The 24,238-nt window shown below is 37.4% G+C and overlaps 1 protein-coding gene across 1 annotated transcript in view; it reads left to right on the top strand.

Annotated features, from left to right (window-relative positions):
* The window catches only part of sgip1a (SH3GL interacting endocytic adaptor 1a), a 43,764-nt gene that overhangs the window by 3,829 nt on the left and 15,697 nt on the right, over window positions 1-24,238 (top strand). Inside the window, exons 2-11 of the mRNA XM_077606794.1 lie at window positions 13,142-13,205; window positions 13,477-13,501; window positions 14,117-14,179; window positions 14,323-14,386; window positions 15,372-15,547; window positions 18,575-18,586; window positions 19,676-19,697; window positions 19,783-19,858; window positions 21,914-21,996; window positions 23,007-23,087. Coding sequence (XP_077462920.1) covers window positions 13,142-13,205; window positions 13,477-13,501; window positions 14,117-14,179; window positions 14,323-14,386; window positions 15,372-15,547; window positions 18,575-18,586; window positions 19,676-19,697; window positions 19,783-19,858; window positions 21,914-21,996; window positions 23,007-23,087 — 666 coding nt within the window. The remainder of the gene's footprint in view (window positions 1-13,141; window positions 13,206-13,476; window positions 13,502-14,116; window positions 14,180-14,322; window positions 14,387-15,371; window positions 15,548-18,574; window positions 18,587-19,675; window positions 19,698-19,782; window positions 19,859-21,913; window positions 21,997-23,006; window positions 23,088-24,238) is intronic.

Raw genomic sequence — 24,238 nt, 5'->3', positions numbered from 1 at the left:
CACCTTGTCGACTTTTCACAATGCCCAAAGGAGACAGCACACTTGTCTCAGAATGAAATCAGAATGAAATCCAGACAGCATAAACTCCATCTGTTAAATACATTTTAATCCTTCACAGTCAGATACACATGCTGATTTGTTAAGACTAGACTGTGATGGCTCAGCAACAATAAAACAATAACGGCATGCTTGCTACCCATCCCCACACTATCTCCAGTTAGTACACCCTGCATTGGTCTCCAGACGACGATTCTCCCTGACATGGCCACTTATAATGAGTATTTTTGGAACATAATTGTAGCCATGAATACGGCTATATGGTAATTTGTAATCATTTTGTTTTGCTAGTGGACGGCCTTTGGATTATTGAATAATATTGAAATATTCTTGCAATATGCCAGCCTGTCAAGTAGCCACTCATCTTGTTATTGTTTTTGTGGACATTAACATTAACCATCATTTATGAGAAAGTCACCATGAAACATCACAACAATGTAGCATGGGCCAGTATCTATTAATTGTCAGAGCCCGAGTTCATTTTTTTTTGGTATCACAGGTCAATAATAAAATGCACACTTATTGGATTGGACGTATTGGTTACAAGTTAGCCAGTGGAGGGCATGTGCACACAGAACATGAATTTATAATGCTTGTTTTACCTGTAGATTGTTAGTTAAAGGGGACAGCCTTCAGCCTGTAGTGTACTCAAGCATATTTGTGCTTGTTAGTACAAAATCTTTCCTGACACAATTTTACAGTAAAATGTTAAGCTACCCTTTGCCTGCTGCTGACCTTTGTTGACCAGACTTTTCACAAGGCAACTTAAGTGTTAGGATCTGAATTTGGAGTGAAAAACAGCCTACAAGTTTCCATTTGCATGGCTAGCTCAGGCTTAACATGGCCTCCTGTGTGATTGCAGGATTATAGTCAAGTGTTAAAATTGGAAACTAATCCCAGTTAGCTTTGCTTTTTAAAGCTTCTTGCCATGGTTTGTATAGGTACTAGATGGGGTTGAAGACATCTAATGATTGTTTAATGTTGGTTTTAAGGCACAGAAAGGAGATTTTGTCATGTCTTTCTATTTAATACCATATAAATTATATATAACATGATAGATGACATTTCTTTTGAATAAGCATTTCTATGAGTAAAGGGATTGTCTACAGAGGTTGATTTTTTTTTTTTTAAATAGTTTGTAAAATCTGTAAATGTAAGGACTTGTAGGCCAGGATTACTGGAAGACAGGTCACTGGCAATTTGCTGCAACAAAGGAGATCAGGAGGACACCTTAAATTATAAGTGGCTCAAAAAACGGAAATTTGCTCTCCCACCTCAAAAACAAACACTTTTTGTGATGTACCGTATTTTCACGACTATACGGCGCATCGTATTTTTAGCCGCAGTGTCAATAACAAGGGCTATTTCTGTATTTTGCACACACAAAGGACGCACCGTTTTTATAGACGCAGCCAGGCATGGCAAAACATACACTCGCTTAAACATACACGCTACACATTTACGTTTTTAAAAAGGCAACGGAAGCAAAACTGAGTTCGGTTGTACTTTATTTAGCCATTTTACAATTTACTCACGTCAACATCACCCACAAATCCATCAAAGTCCTCATTTTCTGTGTCCGAATTGAACAATTGTCCAAATGAGTCATCGAAAACGCTGAGTTTTATACGTTCGTCCAGGCGGCCACAATCCGTTCGCAAATAGTAGCTAGCTAGTAGGTAGCGTAACTATTCCAACGCTGCTTTCATGCTTCGTCAAGCTGTGTTAATGTCGATGTATACAGGCCACAATCCATTGGGTGTATTGACAAAAGAACTACATATCCCGGCAGTCACTGCGCAGTACTTTTTCTACGGGGAAAATAGTAGAGTCAGGGGCTGCTTGCCGTAGTTGTGAGAGCTGTAGAGGATGTAGTATTGGTCCATATATAAAGCGCACTGGATTATAAGGCGCCCTATCTATTTTGGAGAAAATTTAAGACTTTTATGTGCGCCTTATAGTCGTGAAAATACGGTATGTATGATAAAACATCATAAAACAACCTTGTGCAAAATTGACACCCATCCTTAGTCATTTCTCCCTCTTCAAAACCTTTTGAGGCAATTGTTATAATCAAATGATTTCAATGACATTTTTTAAGCAGCCAGCCAGACACACCCAGACTCAATGATAAACTTGCATAAATCACACACGCCCATGAGCGAAAGCTTTTCTAATCCTGTGGCAACTGGGGAGACAGGTTTATTCTTAAATGACATGAAACTACTAACTTCAATCATAATAACCTAACAGTGTAAGAGTTCCAACCAATTTAATTTTCATAGCTAATATATTTTGTATTTTTATGTCTGTCCCTAAGCATTGGTGTATGTACTAAAACCATTTGGATTAGTATTTGCTCTATACATTGTCAACCTCCCCCCAAAATAAACATTATACCTGTAATCTGACTACTACAACGTAGGGAAGGAGGGTAAAATCAAATGAGGAAATGAAGACCTTTAGTGTTACTTTAAATTAGAGAAGAACTTAAAATCCAAACAATAGATGCATGCTGTATGAAGCAACATCCTGCTTTTCAGTGATGGTGTTGAACAATTCACACTCTAGCCAAAAAAGTTTATTGCACAATGTGCACTCAAAGTACTAGTAAGCAGTGTTATCCGGCTTACACTTTTCACATTTTCAGTGCAGTGCCATGACAGATGTCATGGTTGTCATCCGCGCCCACAAAGCCAACATGGATTTTCTGGGTGGTTTCTGAGATGCATCTGAATGCTCACAGTCATAGCTGCAACATTAGATTAGATTAAATTAGATAACTTTATTCATCCCGTATTCGGGAAATTTCATTGTCACAGTAGCAAGAGGGTGGGAATACAGACACAGGAAAAGACATTCTAGACACAAATAAACAGGCAATAAGTCAACAAATAAATAAATATATATATATATATATATATATATATAAATAAATTAATATAGGAATACATTAATAAATAAGCGTGTTGCTGATATATATATATATATATTTATATATATATACATACATATATAAATTTACATATACATACATACACATAGATATACATGTATACATGCCAAGTTCTGCTGTTTTTTTAATGCTATAGACTACTATAAAAGTAAACTACAGCAATTTCAATAAGGATATTTTCTCATTGTAAACTTTAAGAGAATCAAATTTATCAAAAACCCTTTAAGCAAAGTTAACACTGCCAGCCTATTCTTACAGAACTCCTTTCACCAATAATTTTTTCGCATTTGTGTGTTTGTGTGATTAACATCAGAAATCGCTATAACCTACATTTAGTGTTGCACTAATTAGTTTTCTAAAGGTGGGTTGTAGAATTGGATCAATTTTCAAGCCAGCCTCCAGCTGCAAACCGGCAATGCAGGATTTAAAATAAACTGTCGGGTATTCATTTTCTCACACTACAGTTTTCCCTGTGGCAGGAACGATGTATTCATAGTGCTTGGCTTTAGAGAAGAACCCAATGCCAACAATAACCCATTGTCAGATTTAATCAGCAGATGATGCAGTTTGCAGATACAGGAAGACATTATAAGCATTTTTTGATAAAGTAGTAGTTGGATACAGACGTTTAGTTCAGCATAAATGAACTGCATTGTTCCCATTGTTGTTTGAAAGGATCTAAACCATTGTTTTTTAGAACAAGTGGTTTTAAGTCTGACTATTTGATTGTGTATATCCATGTGTTTGCGGTTCGCTTAATCTCATAGGGAAAAGAATTTGCATTTCTTGACCATTATGACGATGTTCATAACATCATTAGAACTGAGAATACCACTTTTATTGTCCAGAACAGTCAGCCTGGACACCGACAGCATGCCAGACACAAACAAATTGATAACTCGAGTGGATCACTCTGCTTTCCAAATGATTAAGAGAAAAGCCAACACCACAAATGCTTATGTAAATATAGCTAATGTTTGAGTGTAGATCACATGTGTCAAAGTGGCGGCCCGGGGGCCAAATCTGGCCCGCCGCATCATTTTGTGTGACCCGGGAAAGTAAATCATGAGTGCCGACTTTCTGTTTTAGGATCAAATTAAAATGAAGAGGATAGATGAATATTAAATTTCCTGATTTTCCCCTTTTAAATCAATAATTGTAATTTTTTAATCGTTTTTAGTGTTTTTAGTTCAAAAATCATTTTGTAAAATCTAAAAATATATTAAAAAAGCTAAAATAAACATTGTTTTAGATCTATAAAAAACTGAATATTCAGGGCTTTTAATCCAGTTCTTTTAATTAATTTATTAAAAAAAATCTAAATATTATATCTAAAATGGTCCGGCCCACGTGAAATCAAGTTGACGTTAAAGCGGCCCGCGAACCAACCCGAGTCTGACACCCTTGGTCAAGATAATGTGGAGAGAAAAAAACACACGCACCATGAATCAGTGGTTTGCAAAATAGTTCCTGTTAGCTTCTTCCTCTGTTCACTGTGCAGATAAAAAACAAACACTTAAACTGCTGGGGGAAATGAATAAATACTAAAGATGGTGAGGGATGCCTTTACTTTCCAGTGGTGCATTGATCAAGTCAGGATAATTTTGTACACACTACGATATGCTGCATCATTTCCTTGCATAATTCTAATGCACTGGTTCTTAACCTGGGTTCGATCGAGTGAGTCGGTCTCGGGGGTTCGGTGGAGCCTTTGCCGCGGAGGTCAAGGCACATTGACTCATCATGTCTATTCACGATAACATGCCCCGCTTGACAATTACTGGCTGCAGATGATCACATGACATTGCTTGGCCAATCAGTGCTGCGAGGAATTTATATATCTTGAATTTGAAAAAAAATCATATTTTACACTAAAGTAGAGTTTGGTGAAAGCGCATATGAAACTGGTGGGGTTCAATAGCTCCAACAAGGTTAAGAACCACTGTTCTAATGTGTTTGAGTTGCAGGAAAACATTAAATATAAGCACACATATTACAAAAACTTTCAATATAATGTCTTCATTAGCAGAGCTATTCAAATCATCTGGGGGAAAATCTTCTATTTTTAATATTGTAACAAGGTCAGTTTTTTTTTCCCAATATTGTTTTGCCCTAATCTGAAACTTGACTAACACTGTAAATGAAAGGCCTTGCATAAATCCAGGGTTAAACTCCTTAATATTAGAAATTACAATTATATTTCATACATAATGTTGAGTCAGCTCTTACGGGATCTACTGTTGCTTGGCCCAGTAATTAACATGAAAATTACTTGGTGACAATTAGGTACTGAATTCCCTTCTCTTTGGTGTTAAGTATTTAAATTAACATGTATGGTAGTTGAACCTAAAGCAGCCTCACAAGACTTTTTTGAATAGCAATATCCAAGAAGTACAGCTTTCAATTTCATAAAGACTAGTAAATAAACTCAATTTTGTGATATTGCTTTTGAATGTGAAAATGCTTGTTTATTTGGTTGGGTTTCAATAATATCAAATGTACAATATTTGGTTAACCAACAGTAATTGCAATTAATAATTTTTAATGTAAATTATATTTTATCCAATTAATCGATATGAATAATAAAATATGTGATTCTAAAACAGTGACAGCCCTACTTGAAATTCATAAAGGACCACGAGGGGTCTGTGTTCTATTTCATCCTTCTAACAGATCTCAAAATGGATGACTCATTGCCTCATCTGATTTCTTTTGTACACATCAGCTTCTCCAGAGAGCAGCAGTCACACATCAGCTGTGAGAAAAAGAAACAGGAGTAAAATGAAGACTACATTATTCCCACAATCCCTATAAGGGACACTTAGACACTCTTTTGTGTATAATATAATGTAAGTATAGCAATTATATATAAATGTAATGTTATACCTTTTAGCTATGTGAGAATGAGTGAGCTGAGAAGAGAACATGATGCGGCAATGTAGAACTAAATACCCACTAAAAACGTTTGCTTCAGCTTAGTTTCATGTTTAAATTGGATGGTCACTGGTTCTGCATGCATGCGTCCAATTGTGGACAGATGGTCAAATGTAAGCAGTGTTTTTTGGAAGTGGTGATGCATGCATCGTTGGTAATTTTAGCTTTTAGACCCTAAAATAACTTTACATTTCTGTGGCATTGATCAATAAGACATCAATTTTGAATTATTATTCTTTTCATACCTTATTTTTTTTAATGTCATCAATACGTTTTCAAATTCCCCCAAAGTAAGCTGGGATTGGTTCCAGTACACTGCATCTCTGTTAAAGACAAGTGGTGTTGAAAATGAAGGGAATTAATTTTTTTGACACGCAGGTGATGAGGGGGCTTAGCCTTCAAACGGATCATTCTCTTATGCTGGGCCCTGATGATGAGGAAAGATGCTGGTCTGACTTACTTCACATTGTGAGAGTCTATCACACCACTGAGCAGTAGTTATTTTTCTTATGTTGTTTGATGAGTAGTTGAAACCAAAAATGTGACGGAATTCCTTGATTTGTGTATTCACAGCGGGTGTTGATGCTAGGACTTTGTGGACGCATTGTGTCCTCCAAACTCGCGATTGTTTTTTTATACAGTCTCACTTCTCAAACTGTAGTTATCTATTAACTGTTCATTTTACTTTACTTTTGGACAATAGTTTGGAAGAAATTTCACAAGTTTTTGAAGGCTTCTCGTTGACCATTTAAAGAATGGATAGGTAATTTATTTTGGTTGTTGAGGGACCTGCCACCATGCTTAGATTCATTCATTCATTCATTCATTTTCAACACCACTTGTCCATGTCAGCGTCACAGGGCTGTTTGGCTGTACTGACAAACAATTAAATCTAGTCCTGCAGGTTTATATAATTATATGTTGTGAAATTCTAAGTACCATGGTCACTCTACATTATATTCTGACTGGGTCTTAAATTCCTAAATGTCTTTTTTGGATATATATTGTTACCACCACACAACCATTTGTTTTCCTCCCCTTTAATATTCTAGAAAATACATTATATGACAAAGATCTTAGTTGGGCGTAATATTATCCACCCTCTCATCTGTGAATCATGAGTTTTTGTACACCCCCGTTGTTCGAGTCAAAAGTATAAATCAATGAATCACTGCATGAAGAAGATGAGATAAATATTTGTAGTCAAGTTGGGTATTTGTACTTAAAGCGAGCATATTACATGCAATTGGCCCTCTATGTTACTAGAGCACATGTGTCAAAGTGGCGGCCCGGGTGCCAAATCTGGCCCGCGGCATCATTTTGTGTGGCCCGGGAAAGTAAATCATGAGTGCCGACTTTCTGTTTTAGGATAGAATTAAAATGAAGAGTATAGATGTATATTACATTTCCTGATTTTCCCCCTTTTAAATCAATAATTGTAATTTTTTAATCATTTTTTTCTGTTTTTAGTTCAAAAATCATTTTATAAAATCTAAAAATATATATAAAAAAGCTAAAATAAAAATTGTTTTAGATCTATAAAAACGGAATATTTAGGGGTTTTAATCCAGTTCTTTTAATCAATTTATTTAAAAAATCTAAATATTATATCTAAAATGCTCCGGCCCACATGAAATCGAGTTGACGTTAACGCGGCCCGCGAACGAACCCGAGTCTGACACCCCTGTCCTAAAGGGACCAATACTAAGTATTGCATTATGACGGATGCAGTTGTAGGACATTACTGTGAGCGTGGTATCTTAAAATAAATATATGGATAACATTATTTTTGAGAGCATTTCAGCAAGAAATGGCTGTGCAATTTTGTCTATTGAATGTCACCTTCACTTTTTAGGGCAAACCAGAAGTTTGCTATAACGTTTTTATGTCAAAGTATGAATAATGGGGCCCATCATATTGACATTCAAAAATATTGTCTTTACAGTGAAAATGAATACCAATAATAGATTTGGGTAATTTATGGTCATTAATATTTCCACTCATAATTTATCGAATACTCTTTGTACTTTTAAAAGCATTGATTTCTTATTTCACTATTCCAGCATAATACAATAGCTATGTAGATTATGCATAATAACTGAGCAATTGCATCATGAGGTTGAGATCTTTTTCATCTGTTTCTCTTTTTCATATCCACAGTAACGGTTGTGACACTTTTATATGGTCTCTGGCACTGACCCAGTTTTCTTTTTTCTTTTTTGCCTTAAAGGGACTTTTAATTGGGTTTGTTTTTGTTTTTCTATGACCGCAATAACTGCATTGCTAGCTGCCACCTGGAGAGTACTACCAAGGTTTATTTTTAGCATCCACGGTAAAAAGGTGTGTTCTATCAGCATGATGCAATCAGTAGTGCTGTATTTTATCCTAATCCTTTTTCATTTTGAGTGGCCTACAGTATGTATTAAAAATAACAAACTAAGAAAATATGCCATAACATTTCTATAAATTTTATGTTATGGTAAGAACAAATATGTCATCATTATCAGGATGTAATTTTACTAACCGGTGATGGCACCTTAATTCCATAGTTTTGCCTATCATGTTTCTGAAGCTATGCCCAAAAGGTTTTTTTGTAAATACTATGTAAAATACTAATTTAATCTATAAAAGGTGGCTGATTGCTCATTTTTCTCATGTTTTATTTGTGTACGAGCAAAATTATACATTTTAGCATGTTACAAGGGCAAATTTATGTTATCTATAAGGAAATGTTTACTAATTCAGCAATTTTTCCCACTACAGTGGTACCTCGAGATACGAGCTTAATTCGTTCCAGGACTCAGCTCGTATGTCAATATTTTCTCGTAATTCAAACGAACGTTTCCCATTGAAATGAACTAAAAACTAATTAATTTGTTCTAACCCTCTGAAAAAAAACACCAAAAACAGGATATCGGATTGGAAAAAATGTTTTATTTGTTCTAATTCGCCATCTATTAACAAAGTATCAAATAACTAGTGGTTTAATAGTATACTAAAATGTGTTTAATAGAACTAAAATTAGACGGATTTCGTGGAGGGTAGAGAGAGAGGGACAGCGAGGGGGGAGGGGGGTGGCGCGAGCGGGGGAGACTTTTTGCACCGGTGAATCATAATATAACATAAACAAATTTAAATGAACTTGGATTACGATGCAGACACACTCAAAAATAAATTTTATCTAACCTTACACTAAACTTAATTCTAATTTTGTTTTAGATGCAACCTATCGATGGTAGATGGCTTTTGTATTCCCTTCAAAATATTCCAAAAATTATGCACACAAATGTCCTCACAATAGGATAAGGCACGACCACTTGTCAACGAGTAGTATATATAACTCGTATATCGCCTCGCCATTCGCAATGACTAACGGGAGAAAAAAAAACACTGAAAAAATGCAACGCTCCGCCCAGTGCTCGCAGAGACATTACAAAGAGGGAGTTGCGATCACAGAGACATTACACAAGGGAGTTGCGGGGAGAGAGACAGTGGCCATGATGTTCTTATGAGCAGCATCTCGCGTCCGCTGTCTGCTCGTGTATCCAAATTTGTCTCGTATCTCAAGATAAATATTTGCCCGAAATTTACTCGTATCTGGAATTTCTCGTATGTCGGGCCACTCGTATGTCGAGGTACCACTGTATTTCTGCACTATTTTCAGTATTTCTAGGGTGGCTCGATAACGAGTGTCAACCTTTTCCTTTTGATTCTTATTCGCACAACTTTACCTTAAAAATAACATACTTTACTGTTTAGGAGTTTTTTTCTTAATTTCCTCTAAAATGCGCGATCCTATGGAATATTTATATTACCATACCTTGCATAGTGTATTTATGGTTTGGTGGATAGTTTGTCTACTTTTAGTTTTTTACTTTCCAAAAAATCTAAATACTGCTTTTCAATTAGACTTTTCTCACATAATTATATTCGAATGTTTTGCTGCATCCGCCTGACAGGAAGTAATAATATGTTATTATGTCAATGTGTATATTACTCTGTTGTACAGCATTAATTCAGCACTGTGCTGTGCATCCATACCTTATTTCATGTTATGTTATATTTAATTTTCTGCACTGAGATTTAGCACTGTTCTTATACATGGAGATGTGAATCAATTACTATATTATTTTTATGACCGTTTTGGATGCTTTTAGGTTCTTACTGTTTATAATTAGGATATTTGAAAAAACAATCAAAAGCAATGTTTGAATTTTTCTGATCTTCAATGCTCAAGATCTTTTATAGTCTTGCTTGTAAGACGTCACTGCCGTCTTTTCCTGACTCGGTATCTTCTGCCCTAACTAGATTTTCAAGTCTTTACCTCATCCATAAATATCTGTGTAATGTCTCCTGCCTGCCAGCTTCATTTTCAACTTGGTTTTTCATTTCAGCATGTATGCTGCTAGGTAATGTAATGAAATGTGGATATGTAATTCAGTTTAGATGTACAACTGAGTTCCCTAATCAAAGTATTCTCTACATACAAATAATGTAGAATTTCTAAATTCCTTGCATGAGTTGACTCATAGTTATTTTGAGGACAAGACAGATCAGCAAAGGATAGGACTGTGAGTTTGGTATTGTGTTACAGTGTGTGCGTCTGTCTGGGTTTGTGTTACAGTACTGCAGCATTGGGTTTCTTTTTGTAGAGTTGACGGTGTGTGTGCTTATGTTTGTGAACATAAGGAGGCTCATGAGAACGCTTGATCAGATGATGTGAGCTTCATAGTTGAAGACATAGAATGAGAGTCAAGGTAGCAAAGAAGAGATGGAGGTTGACTACTGGGCTATCATTTGGGGTAAGCATGTCCTGGCACAATAAATCAAACTAATTTTAATTCTGAAAGGCTTAAACTCAGAACATATTGAATTTAGATAACTATGTGTTTTTTTAAATCCATTTTTTGTAAAATTACAATGTCAGATGGAAATTAGATAAAGAGAATGCAATGAAATGACAATTAGTATTATATTTTTCAATTGTGATTTTTTTCATACTGAAACACAGTTGTAAAATGCCTGTTTTATCAGATAATAATTTTAATGTTAGTTCTATTCAAACTCTTAAGAGGGGGTTTAAGTAACATTTTGAAGAAATCCACCTCCTGGTTTTAAACTGATCGGTCTAGGGATTTTCTGTAATGACTGGTCAGGAGCAGCACTTTTTAATCTTCAAGTTCATGAAAGTGATTATAAGGAGAACCACTTAGTGAGACAGCAACTACCTTCATTACTGTGGATAATATCAGTGAACAGGGTTTTACTGTAGTGAATATTTCTGGGAAGAGGTTTTAAATCCACCAAAAATGTGAATTTATTTGACAGATATCTATATGCTACTATGATTGTGGCCAAACTAACTAACTTTCTTTAAAAAAATTATAAATACATGCTAAAATGTGTTATTTATTTTATTTTTGTACTTGTTTTTGTCTATGCAACCAAATTAAATGCATCAATAGAGTGGGCACTCCCTTCCCTCGGTCTGCCTCTCTGATACCTTTAACCTCATTAAACCAAAATGTCATCATCGGTTTCATATTACAAACGTATCCTGCAAATTTCATAATTATCACTTAAATTGTTCTTGTTTTACCTTGAAAAAAATGAAAAGTAATGAAGTTTTATTCTGAGAAAGGGTGCCATTGCCTATCGGTGTTGTGTGCACGAGTATACTTCATTACCCAGAAAGCCCTCTTTTTGCCCGCGCATGCGCGTTGTGCGTTTCCTGGTCGATGCGTAGAAGAAACTCGTCTGAATAAATTGTTCAGTGCTCGTAGTTATCTGTTATACACAAAAGAGATGCGGCAAAAAAGACAGTGCGCTACAATGATAAACAGCCTCTCATGTCATGGCCACCTGGCTTGGTCGCATCTCGAAATTTTGATCGTATCTAGGGCGAATTATTCGATCGAAATTTTCATCGTACCTCGAGCATGTGGTAGGTAGAGCTGATCGTAGGTCGAGGTACCACTGTATATGAGATTACCAGTATTGGAGATTAACTAGATTTTTGCATGTTGTGCTTCATAAGGAGTTGTTGGCCTCATTTTGTTGTCAAATCTTTCGGAAGGAAAGGCAAATCTATGAGGGGATCCTCGTTAACTTTTCAACAATGTCATGGTTTTATAAGATGTATTATATTGTTGGTCTCGTCACGGTCGGCTAGTCTCTGTCCCAACTTCCAAATGTCTTGATTTAGTCCTGGATTGTGATGTCTTGTGCATTGCACAAAATACTGCCTGGCAATAGATGTGCAAATTGTCAACCCTCAAGCATATATTTCGTATTACATTTTTTTCTGCACGATTACTGTAGAAGTGCCTCTAGTACAGGGGTCGGGAACCTTTTTGACAGAGAGAGCCATAAACAATTAATATTTTCTAATGTTATTTCTTGAGAGCCGTTCTCGGAACTGAAAAGTAAAAATATATGAATGTGGGTCATTTCATCACTTTTTTTTGGTCATTTCTTTTGACAACATTGTTATGTGGTGGCTTACAAAATCAGTATCAATGACATCATGCATGCAGAAGAGTAATAAAAAACAAAATTATGATTAAAATAGAGGTACAGGTAGTGTTGACGCCGCAGTGTCGCTCTTGTTAGTGCGTTCGGGACTCGGCTCTCTCACCAATGATTTCAATATTTTACCTCACAGGTTAGTGGAGAGCCATATGTACCCATGGAAAGTGCCACATATGGCTCCCGAGCCATAGGTTCCCTACCCCTGCTCTAGTATGTTTGCGAATCGCTACTCTTTGTGGTTAATGGCTTTTAAAGAGGAAATCTTGTTGGATTCAGATTCTTGTGGTGCATGACAAGGTACATATAATTAAAATCTGGTTGAAATAGTGAGACCGTTGTTTGAAGTCCCTATTGGACAGCTGTAGCTATTATCTACCTTTGGACATTTAAAGCTCTTATCTCATTGATTCTCAATCGCAAAATGCAAATGGATTCAAAAATACAAACTGACCTTCAGCGTCACAGCACTTTCTGTATTGACCAAGAACACACACTATATATAGTTCTGACAAAGTGTTTACCTTCAGTAGAAGGCAACCTATCAATAGTTTCAATAATAAATTGAATACATTTATTCAATAAATAATTTATTTACTCCCTCTTTGTACTTGACAGTATTCTTACTTGTTGATCCTCATTCATCTGGTGCCTCTTCTTCCTCAGGATTGAAAAAACGTACCAGGAAGGCCTTTGGTATACGGAAGAAAGAGAAAGACAATGACTCAACGTAAGTTGACATCTTGATGACATGTTTTACAAACAAGAAAATTACCCATTAATCTGCTAAATGTATTTATATAGTTATCCAATAAACACGAATCTGATATTTGGAGTATGGTTAGTTGTGTTGTGATAGTAGGAATTTCCTTTATTTGTTTGTTTTAAACTTAACTGAAAAAAACACTTGTCTTAATATGTTCCATTATTTCTTTTAATATCTGTTTTGGGCAAATGAGCCAAGATTTTTTTTTTTTACCCCCATCTTTCCTCTCTCACAGTGGGTCTCCAGACAGAGAGGGACCTGTAAGTACACCCACCAATTCTTTAACTTGGGAATTTTGGGTTCAAACTTGAAATGTTGTAAATTATAGCATTTTTCTGTTATTTACTGCTGTACATTACAATTTTTCTATGTCCTTTTACTTGCCAGGAACCCCAAGAGGTTGAATCGGTACTGAATATTGTTAATTTGTAATCCTCAAAGTAGAATAGCGTGTAGTATAGAGCAGAATACTTCTGGATACCGTATGAATCTCTAGCTTTGATTCTCCTCCCCTGTATCTCTAGGAGATGGCAAATAACGCCCATTGTTAGTTATTGCTATTAACCCTAGAATGGTAACCCTCTATTTCAGTGGTTACCTTTCACGCTTCTGAAATAGAGGGTTACCATGGTTACCGTGAGGAAAATGGGTCCTAAGCAAGATGGTGCAATGAAGGGTACCCATTTTTCCCCGGTAACCATGGTAACCCTCTATTTCAGAAGCGTGAAAGGTAACCCCTGAAATAGAGGGTTACTATTCTAGGGTTAAAAATAATCGAGGGCACTGGGATTTATCTTAAAACTAGTGAAGAATGTTTACTTGCTTGTTATTCCAATCCCTGATGAGACCTGTGTTTCACTATCTTCCTATTTCAGTCTCAGAGGAAGGCCAATGGAGCCCCAAATGGATTCTATGGCGAGATTGACTGGGAAAGATATGTAAGGGCTCAGTCAGCAATCTTGACACATGGGTGCTTAATGTATAGGCTGATTAATTTAAGGCATTTAAAGCACCACTCATACAATTTACATCTCCCGCTGGAAATCTTTAATGGATTCTACATTGACCTGTTGTGTTTCAGAACTCCCCTGAGTTGGATGAAGAAGGCTACAGCATTAGACCTGAAGATGAAGCAGAGCAGCCAAATATCCTCAAATGATGCGTGATCAATCTCATTTCAATGTGGAGAAGAAACCTTTTCCCTTTATTTTTTTCATGCCGTTTACAATTGTCTATTCATGGATGAAAATCATTTGTGCCAAAAAGAAAGGGATTAATTATAGTTTGTCACATGCCTTTCAAGGCGTTTTGAAAAATCTTCATGAATGTTTACTGTACACAAGAAACATTAATTACCCTTCTGAGTTCCATGCACAAAATCTGCCTAAAGGCACTCGGAAAGAATAATGCTGCTATGACTCTTACCAGATATGATGCGATGTTCCATTGAAAATTTGATTGTTTGTACTAATTACGCATCTTTTTTTCCATGCACAACAAATTGGGAGGATAAGCAAATGTCACCTCAGGCCAGAGATGGGCAAACCGGTCCTCGAAGGCCGCTGTGGGTGGAGGTTTTTGTTCCAACCATTATAGCATAGACAGTTTAACCAATGAGATTTCTGCAGAAAACAAGAAGCATCTGACTGCAATCCACAGGTGTCCTGTCTATGGGTTGGAATGAAAACCTGCACCCACTGCGGCCCTTTGTGGAATAGTTTGCCCACCCCTGCCTCAGGCCAAAGATAGACAACTGAACTTGACAAATTCAATTAAGGATTATAATTTTTCTCGGCGCCCGACTGGTTAGCGCATCGTTCTCACAGTTCTGGGGTCAAGGGTTCGATCCCAGAACTTCACTGCGTTGAGTTTGCATGTTCTCCCCTGGCTTTAAATTGCCCTAGGTATGAGTGTGAGCCTGAATGGTTCTCCGTTTCATTGTGCCCTGCGATTGGCTGGCCCCCGACTGGTGCCCGTAGTTAGCTGGGATAGTCTCCAGCACCCCTAGGACCCATGTGAGGATAAGTGCTTCAGAAAATGAACGAATGAATGAGTATTTTTTTTCTGTTTTGTTTTGAGAAGGTGAACAAATTTTTGAAGAGTTGAATACTTTTCCTTAACACTTTCCACCACAATGCCACAAGACCCATTTCTTTTCATCTGATGAGTCGGAAGGAGAGGAGGACCAAAGGAAAAAGTTCAAAATTAAGATTAAGCCCCTCCCATCTGATCAAGTTGTGGCAGTGCCCTCGTTTGAAGAGCTCAAAGCTTCCATAGGCAACATTTCTCTATCCCCTTCTCCTCTGGTGAGTGACCTGGCCAGCATTTTTGCTTTTTGAAGAAGGTATGCTTTTTCATAATGACAATGTACTAAGTGCTCCAGGGTCTTCAAATTTCCGACCTCTTAATTCTCCTAGGTTGTCCTAGGCAAGGCAACTGATGGCCACATGTGGCCCAAACATTTTTTCATTGCAGCCAACAACACAAACATTTCATGTGAAATCGTTAAAATAGGAGAAAGCAGGAGTGAAATTGCAGATAGAGAGGAAAGATGGCAAGTTTATCAGATGGCATGAAAGATGGGAAGAAGTTGTTATTTTTGTTGGATGGTGTTTGTACCACTTTAACAGTTCAGCGTTGTGTGGTAATGTCTTGTTTGCTCTATTTTTATAATAAATAATTTAATTACATTTTGGCCAAGGTGTGTAAATGGTGCACATCACCGTTCTTAAATCAATGGTTCAATCCCTGGGTCTGGCCTTCCAGTGTGGACTTTGCATATTGTCCCCATGGGTATGGGTGTGAGCATGAATGTATGAATTTGTTTCATTGTGCCCTGTGATTGGCTAGCAACCAGTTCAGGGTGTACCCTGCTTTCTGCTCAGAGTTGCCTGGGGTAGGCTCCAGATATGTTTATAATGAGGTAGCTCAGTCCTTGGTCAGATCCAACTGGAAAGTAAACAAATCAGATTTTCATTTATGCAGTTTGGATGTGTTATCTAATTTTTAGCCGTTTGAATTCAAGACTACTAGCTACTGTGGTCTAAATTAAGTTGTGAAGTTTGTGTGTCCTTTATGTAGCATCTGTCCGACAAAACAGACCTGCCACAACAACACCCATCTGGTATAGATGGACTGCCAAAAAACTGTGCAAAAATTGTGCTTAATTAATGACAACCAAAAATTAGGAGTGAGAATTTGTCCATGAGTGCCATACTTTTCAACATTGAGGACAGGTACAGTATCTTTGGAAACCACCCTGAATAATTCAGGTAGGAAAGTGGGCACACAGAACAGAAGGTTGCCAAGGACCACACGATCTATGGGTGTCAATAATTAATGCAGACTTCACTGTGTGCACCACTATGACCACAGCTATGTTAAACTAAACAGTTGTGAACTATATTGGTATTTTTGCTATTAGTGGATTGTGCAATTGTGCATGAAACACAACCCTAGTTAGATAAGGTGGCATATATTCTAGTTTTAGAGCCACTGTAAAGTATATATTCAGATCAGGAAATGCAAGTAACTTCTGCAGTTGGCTGGCAAGCAATTCAGGCTGCAACATTCCTAAATAAAACAATGGCTGACTAAATATTGCAGCTTATTTGTTTAGTTTTTCGCCTTTAACTCATTATATTTCCATGTGAATAGCAAGCACAATATGTGGACATGAAAAATGCCATTGTAAAACTACTACCTAATTAGGACTCATAAAATATTCTTCTCTTGCCTGCTTTTAAAATGTAAAGAGTTGTACTTGATATCCCTTAGTTTGCTTAATTTAGCTCTAACCAAGATTCGAGAATGTATGGTGATAATAACCGTCAACACCTCCATACAACCACTATAAGCTATTTCTAAACTCTTTATATGCAGTAGCTCTTGTTTTAGACATTAAACAAAGATTGTGATGATTACATAATGCTCTGGCATGTAATTATTGGTTTTATGACAAGTAAATTGCACCCTCCCTCTTACATATTTTTTAATTGTTCGCATTTTATTCCATTTACTGTTGACGTTAAACTTTTGCATCAATGTTATTAATATTGAATACTGGAATTCAGTCTTAACTATCCCATTCGTTTCCTAATTTCTCTTCTATCTCCCCTTTTGTCGCCTCTTATATCCTTTTGTAGAAGAGTCCGGTAAGCCCTTGCTCTGCATGTTTTGTTTGAAAGTTTGTTTTAAATCTTATACCATCCTCTTTTTGCAAGCTGTATAGTGATAATATACTCACTCACCAGGTCAGGTTGTGATGATTCAGAAAGTTAACATATCTTGGCAGAATAATCAACCTGAAATGCACAGCACTTACTTTCAGGTGTATATACTGCTGCAAACATTTTGATTTTGCAAGGAAGAGCATGTTTTTATGAATAGTAACACTGAGGGCAGGAGCATGGTTGTTAATGCGGAATTTCAAATTGAGCTTAATGTGGCTAAAAAAAAGGTACACTGAGTAAAAATGCAGTTTTATAATCACCCCAAATATGTATTTTCCATTTCATATGAATATGAATGAATGAAATTGATTGTTACAATAATGCCAAGTTTAAAATTAAATACATTACAACTACTATTATATGTGAAACAATATTTCTCTATGCCATTTGAAACACATTTGGGACATAACAGAGCTGCACAGTAATAGGTCTAGCAGTCAGTCATAGAAGCAGAGGCCATACTGGCATCGCTTCCTGTTTACATTGTGACAACCGCAATGATTGGTGCTCAGAAATGGAGTCACGTTGTGTACCGCTTAACTGTAGCCAATGAAATGAATTATTTTCTCCCCTTGTTACATCACTGCAATTGCTCACGGATCACTGCACAACTGGAACACGCACGGGGGGAAAACGGCGAGAGAGAAAGAGAGACAGAGAAAATAGTTATTGTAAGAAAGGCATGACAGAGGATCATGGTCAAGTTTTTAATGTAAACGATAAAGGTAGTGAAAAGTATAGTGGAAAAAGGAGTAAATGGCAGTAAGAATAGAGTTGATCTTAAAATAGTAAGTGGTTATTTATAAAAGTACAAAGAACCCGCTCAGCTGCAGTACTTATACTGGTCATTATTTGAAAGGATTGAGGTGTTTTTGTTTTGGCCAAAGCTTTTCAAACATCTCACATTCTGCTGGGGATGGATTTAAGAAATCCTGCAGTGTTGGGTCCAAGATTTCATCTTTGGCTGTCAATCTTATCTCCATAAAATCCTAACTACCAAATTGCTGCAGCTGTCTTCCTCTGATTTACATGATGTCTGTGTTACTGATTTGTTACTCTCTGACCAGGTATCTCTTCTCTCTTCCTTTTTGCTGGTCACAGAGACGTAGCCCGGTAAGTTTCCTTTTGGCCCTGCCTCTCCTTGGTTAAGATATATAAACACTATGCCACATAGTTCTTCTTGCCGAAATAGAAGAGGACATGCAGCACATAGATGGGTAGTTAAAGTGAAACATGTACATTATGTACTGTATACATTTGTACATGTCTCACTGTCGAATGAAAAACACTCATGGCCAAATTATGTTGTTTTATTCTTTTCTTTACATTTATTTTCTGTTTCTATTGAATTTAAAGAGGCATGAAAATTTGGACTTTAGTGTTTTTCACTGGTTGGGCTGTAGCGATATGTTGTATTTTTAAATTCTCAAGGTCACCAGTGAGCATGTGATCTTTTTTTAATTTACCTTTGAACTTGCTCGTTATTATGGGAAAAAAATCATTTGCGACAAGTGGATCCTTTGATATCGTCAGTCTCTACCAATCCGATCTTCTCGTGTCCTCTTCTCTGCTTCCCGGCTTTCCTCTGTCCACTCTTTCCCCTCATGTCCCCTCTCTGCCCTTCTTGGTCAATGGGGATTTCATACATGCATGCACTTTTCACTATGACTCTTTAAGAGCAACCCTGCAATGTGATTTCTCTCTTGCCTCCCCTACGGAAGTAATTTTGCTTTTCTGTCATTTCAAATTACTGCGCAAGAGTCATTCAAAAACAATCCCCTTATTTCTTTAAAAATAAATTGTTAGTCACTGTGCTGAAATTGGTCAGCATAATATACTTAGTTATGTGAAATAAATGTATTTTTATTGTATTCTTACATGTATGTACTCAATAATCCCTGGTTTGTGATTTTATCTGTTATTTAAATGACATTAGCAGACTATTGTCATTAGCCCTAATGTTAGTATGTCATTCTCCACCTTTGTCTTTCTGCTTGAAGTTATGACATTTGTTGACTATTCTCCCTTCCATTTTTGCCTGCAGTTAATGCAATTTTCTTTTGAACTTTTTTTGAAGTTTAACGGTTGTCCAATTTAGCAGTCAAAAACATTAGTTTTTCTTAATAATGCAGTAGCCGATTAATTCTAGTATTTTATTTTATTTGACATGATTTTTTAAACTTCATTTTGTTGTTATTTTAGGGGTTGAAAAGTAACATCTCCAGTAAGTATTAATTTACATTATGTCCAAAGAAATGGTAAGGTCCTCGGAAAGATGTCTTTATAATTTACACAAATGTGATCCCCAGGTGAAGAAATTGTCAGACCAAGACGTGTTGTTACCACTGTGGCACCCACACCTGTTCCTGCACCAAAAGCCCCCAGGTACCAACTTTGATGTTCTCACACACACAAGGCATTTATTAGGTTATGGTTCTATAAGAAATCAGTCTCCAACCTTTATTTTGCCACAAACCAGTTTCACATACAAGAAAAGTCCATTATCATCTCAGACTCCCCTTAAATATATAAAAGGACATCGCTGTTGTTTCCATTTACTCCGTGCGGACCAGTACCAGTGGCCCAAGTGGTACAGGATCACAGCTCCTCTCTGCAACCTGGGCAAATATTTCATTATCTCTACTGTGTTCAAGGATTAAGAAATATTTGTCTTAGATTTAAAATACAATGCCAAATGTATTTAGATCCAGCTGATACTGCAAGCAGTTTAATCATTATCAAATACAATACAGTGGTACCTCGAGATACGAGCTTAATCCGTTCCGGGACTGAGCTCGTATGACAAGTTACTCGTAACTCGAGGTAAAGTTTCCCATTGAAATGAATGGGAAACAAATTAATTCGTTCCAACTCTCTGAAAAAAACACCAGAAACAGGATATTGGATTGAAAAAAAAAGTTTTATTTCTTATAATTCGCCATATATTGACAAAGTAATAAATAACGAGTGGTTTAATAGAAATAAAGTGTTTAATCTAACTAAAATTGGCCGGATTTCGCCGAGGGGAGAGGGGCTTCGGTTTTTTTTTTCCTCCACACAACGCACTCGTAAACAGAACAAACACTCCACCCTCACGTTCGCTATCGATGGGCTGTTTGCTGTCGTATTATTCCCTTCAAAATATTCCGAAAATGATGCACACAAATGTCCTCACAATCGGAGAACGCACGACCACTTGCCAACGAGCAGCAAGCAGTCTTATCAGCGATCGCACCGCTGCTCATGCGAGCTTCGGGGGCGCTGGCTAGCGGCTCATTTTAGCTTGTAGCATCTGTGTTCGCATCCCCTCGAACGGCGACTATGATAGAGTTGCTACCGGGGATGCTGTTGCGAGCCAGTGCCCCCGATGTTCTTATGAGCAGCCAACGAGCAGAGTCTTTTATCAGCGATCGCCCCGCTGCTCATGGGAGCTTCAGGGGCGCTGGCTAGCGGCTCCTTTTAGCTTGTAGCATCTGTGTTCGCATCCCCTCGAACGGCGCCTATGATAGAGTTGCTACCGGGGATACTTTTGCGAGCACGAGTATACTTCATTACCCAGAAAGCCCTCTTTTCACCGCGCATGCGCGTTGTGCGTTTCCTGGTCTGAATAGCTCATCCGGTGCTCGTAAATATTGTTATACACGAAAGATATGCCAAAAAAAATGCCATGGCAACCTGGCTTGGTCGCATCACGAAACTTTGACCGCATCACGGGCGAATTATTCGATCGAAATTTCCCCCGTAAGACGAGCATTCCGTATGACGAACGGTCGTATGACGAGGTACCACTGTATATAGTAATACCTTGTCCCAACATACATATTGACATACGAGGAAAATTCCGAGTGAATTTTCGCCTTGAGATACAAGATAAATTTGAAATACGAGCATACGGGAGAGATGGTTCCTGATGGGGCCGCCAAGTGGCCGAGTATGCGAGAGGCTGCTTATGAGAACAGCATCCATCGCTCTGTCTTTCTGGTCGCATCTCCCTCGCGTACAGATATCTACGAGTATTAGCCGTACAGGTTGCGATTTTTGCATTAATCAGTGCAAAATTAAAGGAAAAACAATGGGTCCAAAGCAAGCCATTGTAATAAAGGGCTAACCAGCAAGCTGCGCAGTGACATTCATGACGAGATGGAGTGCCTTTGTTTAATATGGTTAAAATATAAACCGTCACAGTCTTCCCTCGATTATTGCGACCTCGATTATTGCGACCTCATTTATCGCGAATTCACTTTGCGATTTTTTTCTACTATGAAGTATTAAAAAAGGGGAGGCACAGGGGAAGCAGCAAGTTCCCATTCGAAAGCCGCTTGGTCCCGGGACGCATTGAGCTCCTATCTCATTATTATTGTATGTCCTGAATGATTAGATCACATGAATTGTGTTTCGATGATATTTAGTACAACGTACTATCTTTTCCTCATGCAACAGTCAGCAGACCCCAGCCTCGGAAGAAACTGAAAATTTGTTTGGGCCCCCGTTGGAAACCGCATTTGGAGAACAAAAAGTAGAAGGTAATTTCATTTTTTAAATCTTATTTACTGGATATTTTAATTGGCTTTTCTATAGTGATGCAAGGTTTTCTGATCCAAGCACCATTATATTGTGAAAAGTTGTTCCTTGCATTCTTCCCAATTGAAAGTATACATAAAGGATGATATTATTATTTATTCCAAGTGCCAAATCCTGTTCTCTGTAGTACTTTGTTCCCCACTATATTTTCACCAATAGGCAAATGCCCTGCTTCACAATTTAAAGTGGCACTCTGGAGCCTTGTTACTTGCTCTGTGAAGCTTTTTTATATGCAGAGTCTGTTGTCGGCAGCTATTATTCAAGCCTGTTGGATTTATTGATGCAGAATTCAGGGAAGCTCTTCACTGTTGCCTAACTACCACTATTCATGTATTTATTCAGGAAATAAATTTAGGTATGAGACAATCATCTGCGAGTGTCTAGACTACAGTATTTTTTTGGACTATAAGCCGCACCAACCAAAAATTGAACAATGCAAGGGAAAAAATATATATAAGCTGCACTGAGTCTCATTTTGATGAAATCCAAAACAAAAAACAGACATCATTTTAAAAGGCATTTAAAACAAAAATAATTTGTGAAAATTAGTATAAGAAATGTTGCAATTATCAACACAGGCCTCGAGCGCCCTTTCGTGGATTAAAAATAACGTGAAATTATATAATAACATCTTAATAATTTCACACCTAAATCGCTCCTAAGCATATGTTGCACTCCCAGCAAACTACATTAAAAAAATCTGCGACTTGTAGTCTGAAAACTAATGTTTTGTACTTGTACTATTTTTGTAAAGTTCCACAAATGAAAGAAGACTTAATAATGTTTATTAGCAGATGCGCCGTGATATTTTACTTCAAAATATAGAGCAAAGGTAGAAAACATTACTAAATCATTATGCAATTTATGGTACTGTTTGTGCACAAAATGTATCTTTATTTTATCTGAGTTTTTAACACTCGCATTTTGGTGTTCTGTCCCCTTGTGAACCAAGTGGTTCTATCTGAGTCTGATGTGTGGGGGGCTTCTGTCTCAGAGCCTGAGTCTCCTTTGCCAAGATCTTTCCCCACAGGAAGTAAGTTTAGAATTTCCTGCTTATTCTGCTGTGCCTCTCCATCTCCTTGATGACTTTACATATGCCCATCAAGTCATCTCACAACTCATCTACATTATATCCATCTCCTGAAACAGGAATATTGTATATGGTTAAATTGTAGTGCTTTGTCGATGTAGGAATTTACAATTGGAACGAATTAATTTGTTTTTAGTTCATTTCAATGGGAAACGTTCGTTCGAGTTACGAGAATATCGACATACAAGCTCAGTCCCGGAAAGAATTAAGCTCGTATCTCGAGGTACCACTGTATTTGGCTTGTCCAAAATATAGTGTTGTAAGAAACCTACTATATGGGAATGAATAAAGATATTGTTAAGTGTATGTCATAATGGTTCAGAGTGGGGAATATAAGCCTGCCCCACAGGTCTGAGGTGCTGTTGTCGTATCAGCTGACTTTGCTAAAACCTCATCCAGCTAATGTGCAAACTATCAATCACCTACCGCTACTTCTTACAGCGTGTAAAATAGATGCTACTTGTCTGTTTTATTTTCTATGTCTACACCAGGGTTGCTCAATACGTCGATCGCGATCTATTGGTAGATTGACAATATTGCATCCAGTCTGTTGGTTTCCTTGGATAGACCGTCCTTTTTTACAACCCCACAATACACTGAATCCATGAAATTTAACCCGCAATGTTGAGGGATCATTATATAGGCTCATGCAATGTTGCAAGGTATATCAACATACATAACTACTGAGCTTTGTTGGTGGCCCATAAAAAAAGGTAGATCGCGGGAGGTTGGGTTGTAAAGTAGATCTTGGAGCAAAAAAGTTTGGGGACCCCTGCGCTACACAATTCCAACAAGGGATCTTTGGTGTATTCACAGGAAAAAGGAGTTCCGTTCCAACCACATTTTTGGCACGCCTCGCTCTCACTTCCATGCTGACGTGTGCCCAGCAGGCGTAGAGAACCTCTTCTGTCAGCCACATTTTATTTAGACTTCGCTATTAAATACCTTTGGAGGTAACGCTAGGATTATAGACATAGTTTGACTACCAATTTAGCAATATAGTAGATGGTGAATATACCTTTTAAAAGAAACAACAATCAGATAACTTGCCACTGTTTGGCGGCCAGGCAGCTTCAACTGGACCCCGGCAGAAC

The sequence above is a fragment of the Stigmatopora argus genome, chromosome 8, assembly GCF_051989625.1.
Source record: "Stigmatopora argus isolate UIUO_Sarg chromosome 8, RoL_Sarg_1.0, whole genome shotgun sequence".
In the NCBI taxonomy this organism is placed as follows: domain Eukaryota; kingdom Metazoa; phylum Chordata; class Actinopteri; order Syngnathiformes; family Syngnathidae; genus Stigmatopora; species Stigmatopora argus.
This window is presented reverse-complemented; position numbering and strand designations above follow the sequence as displayed.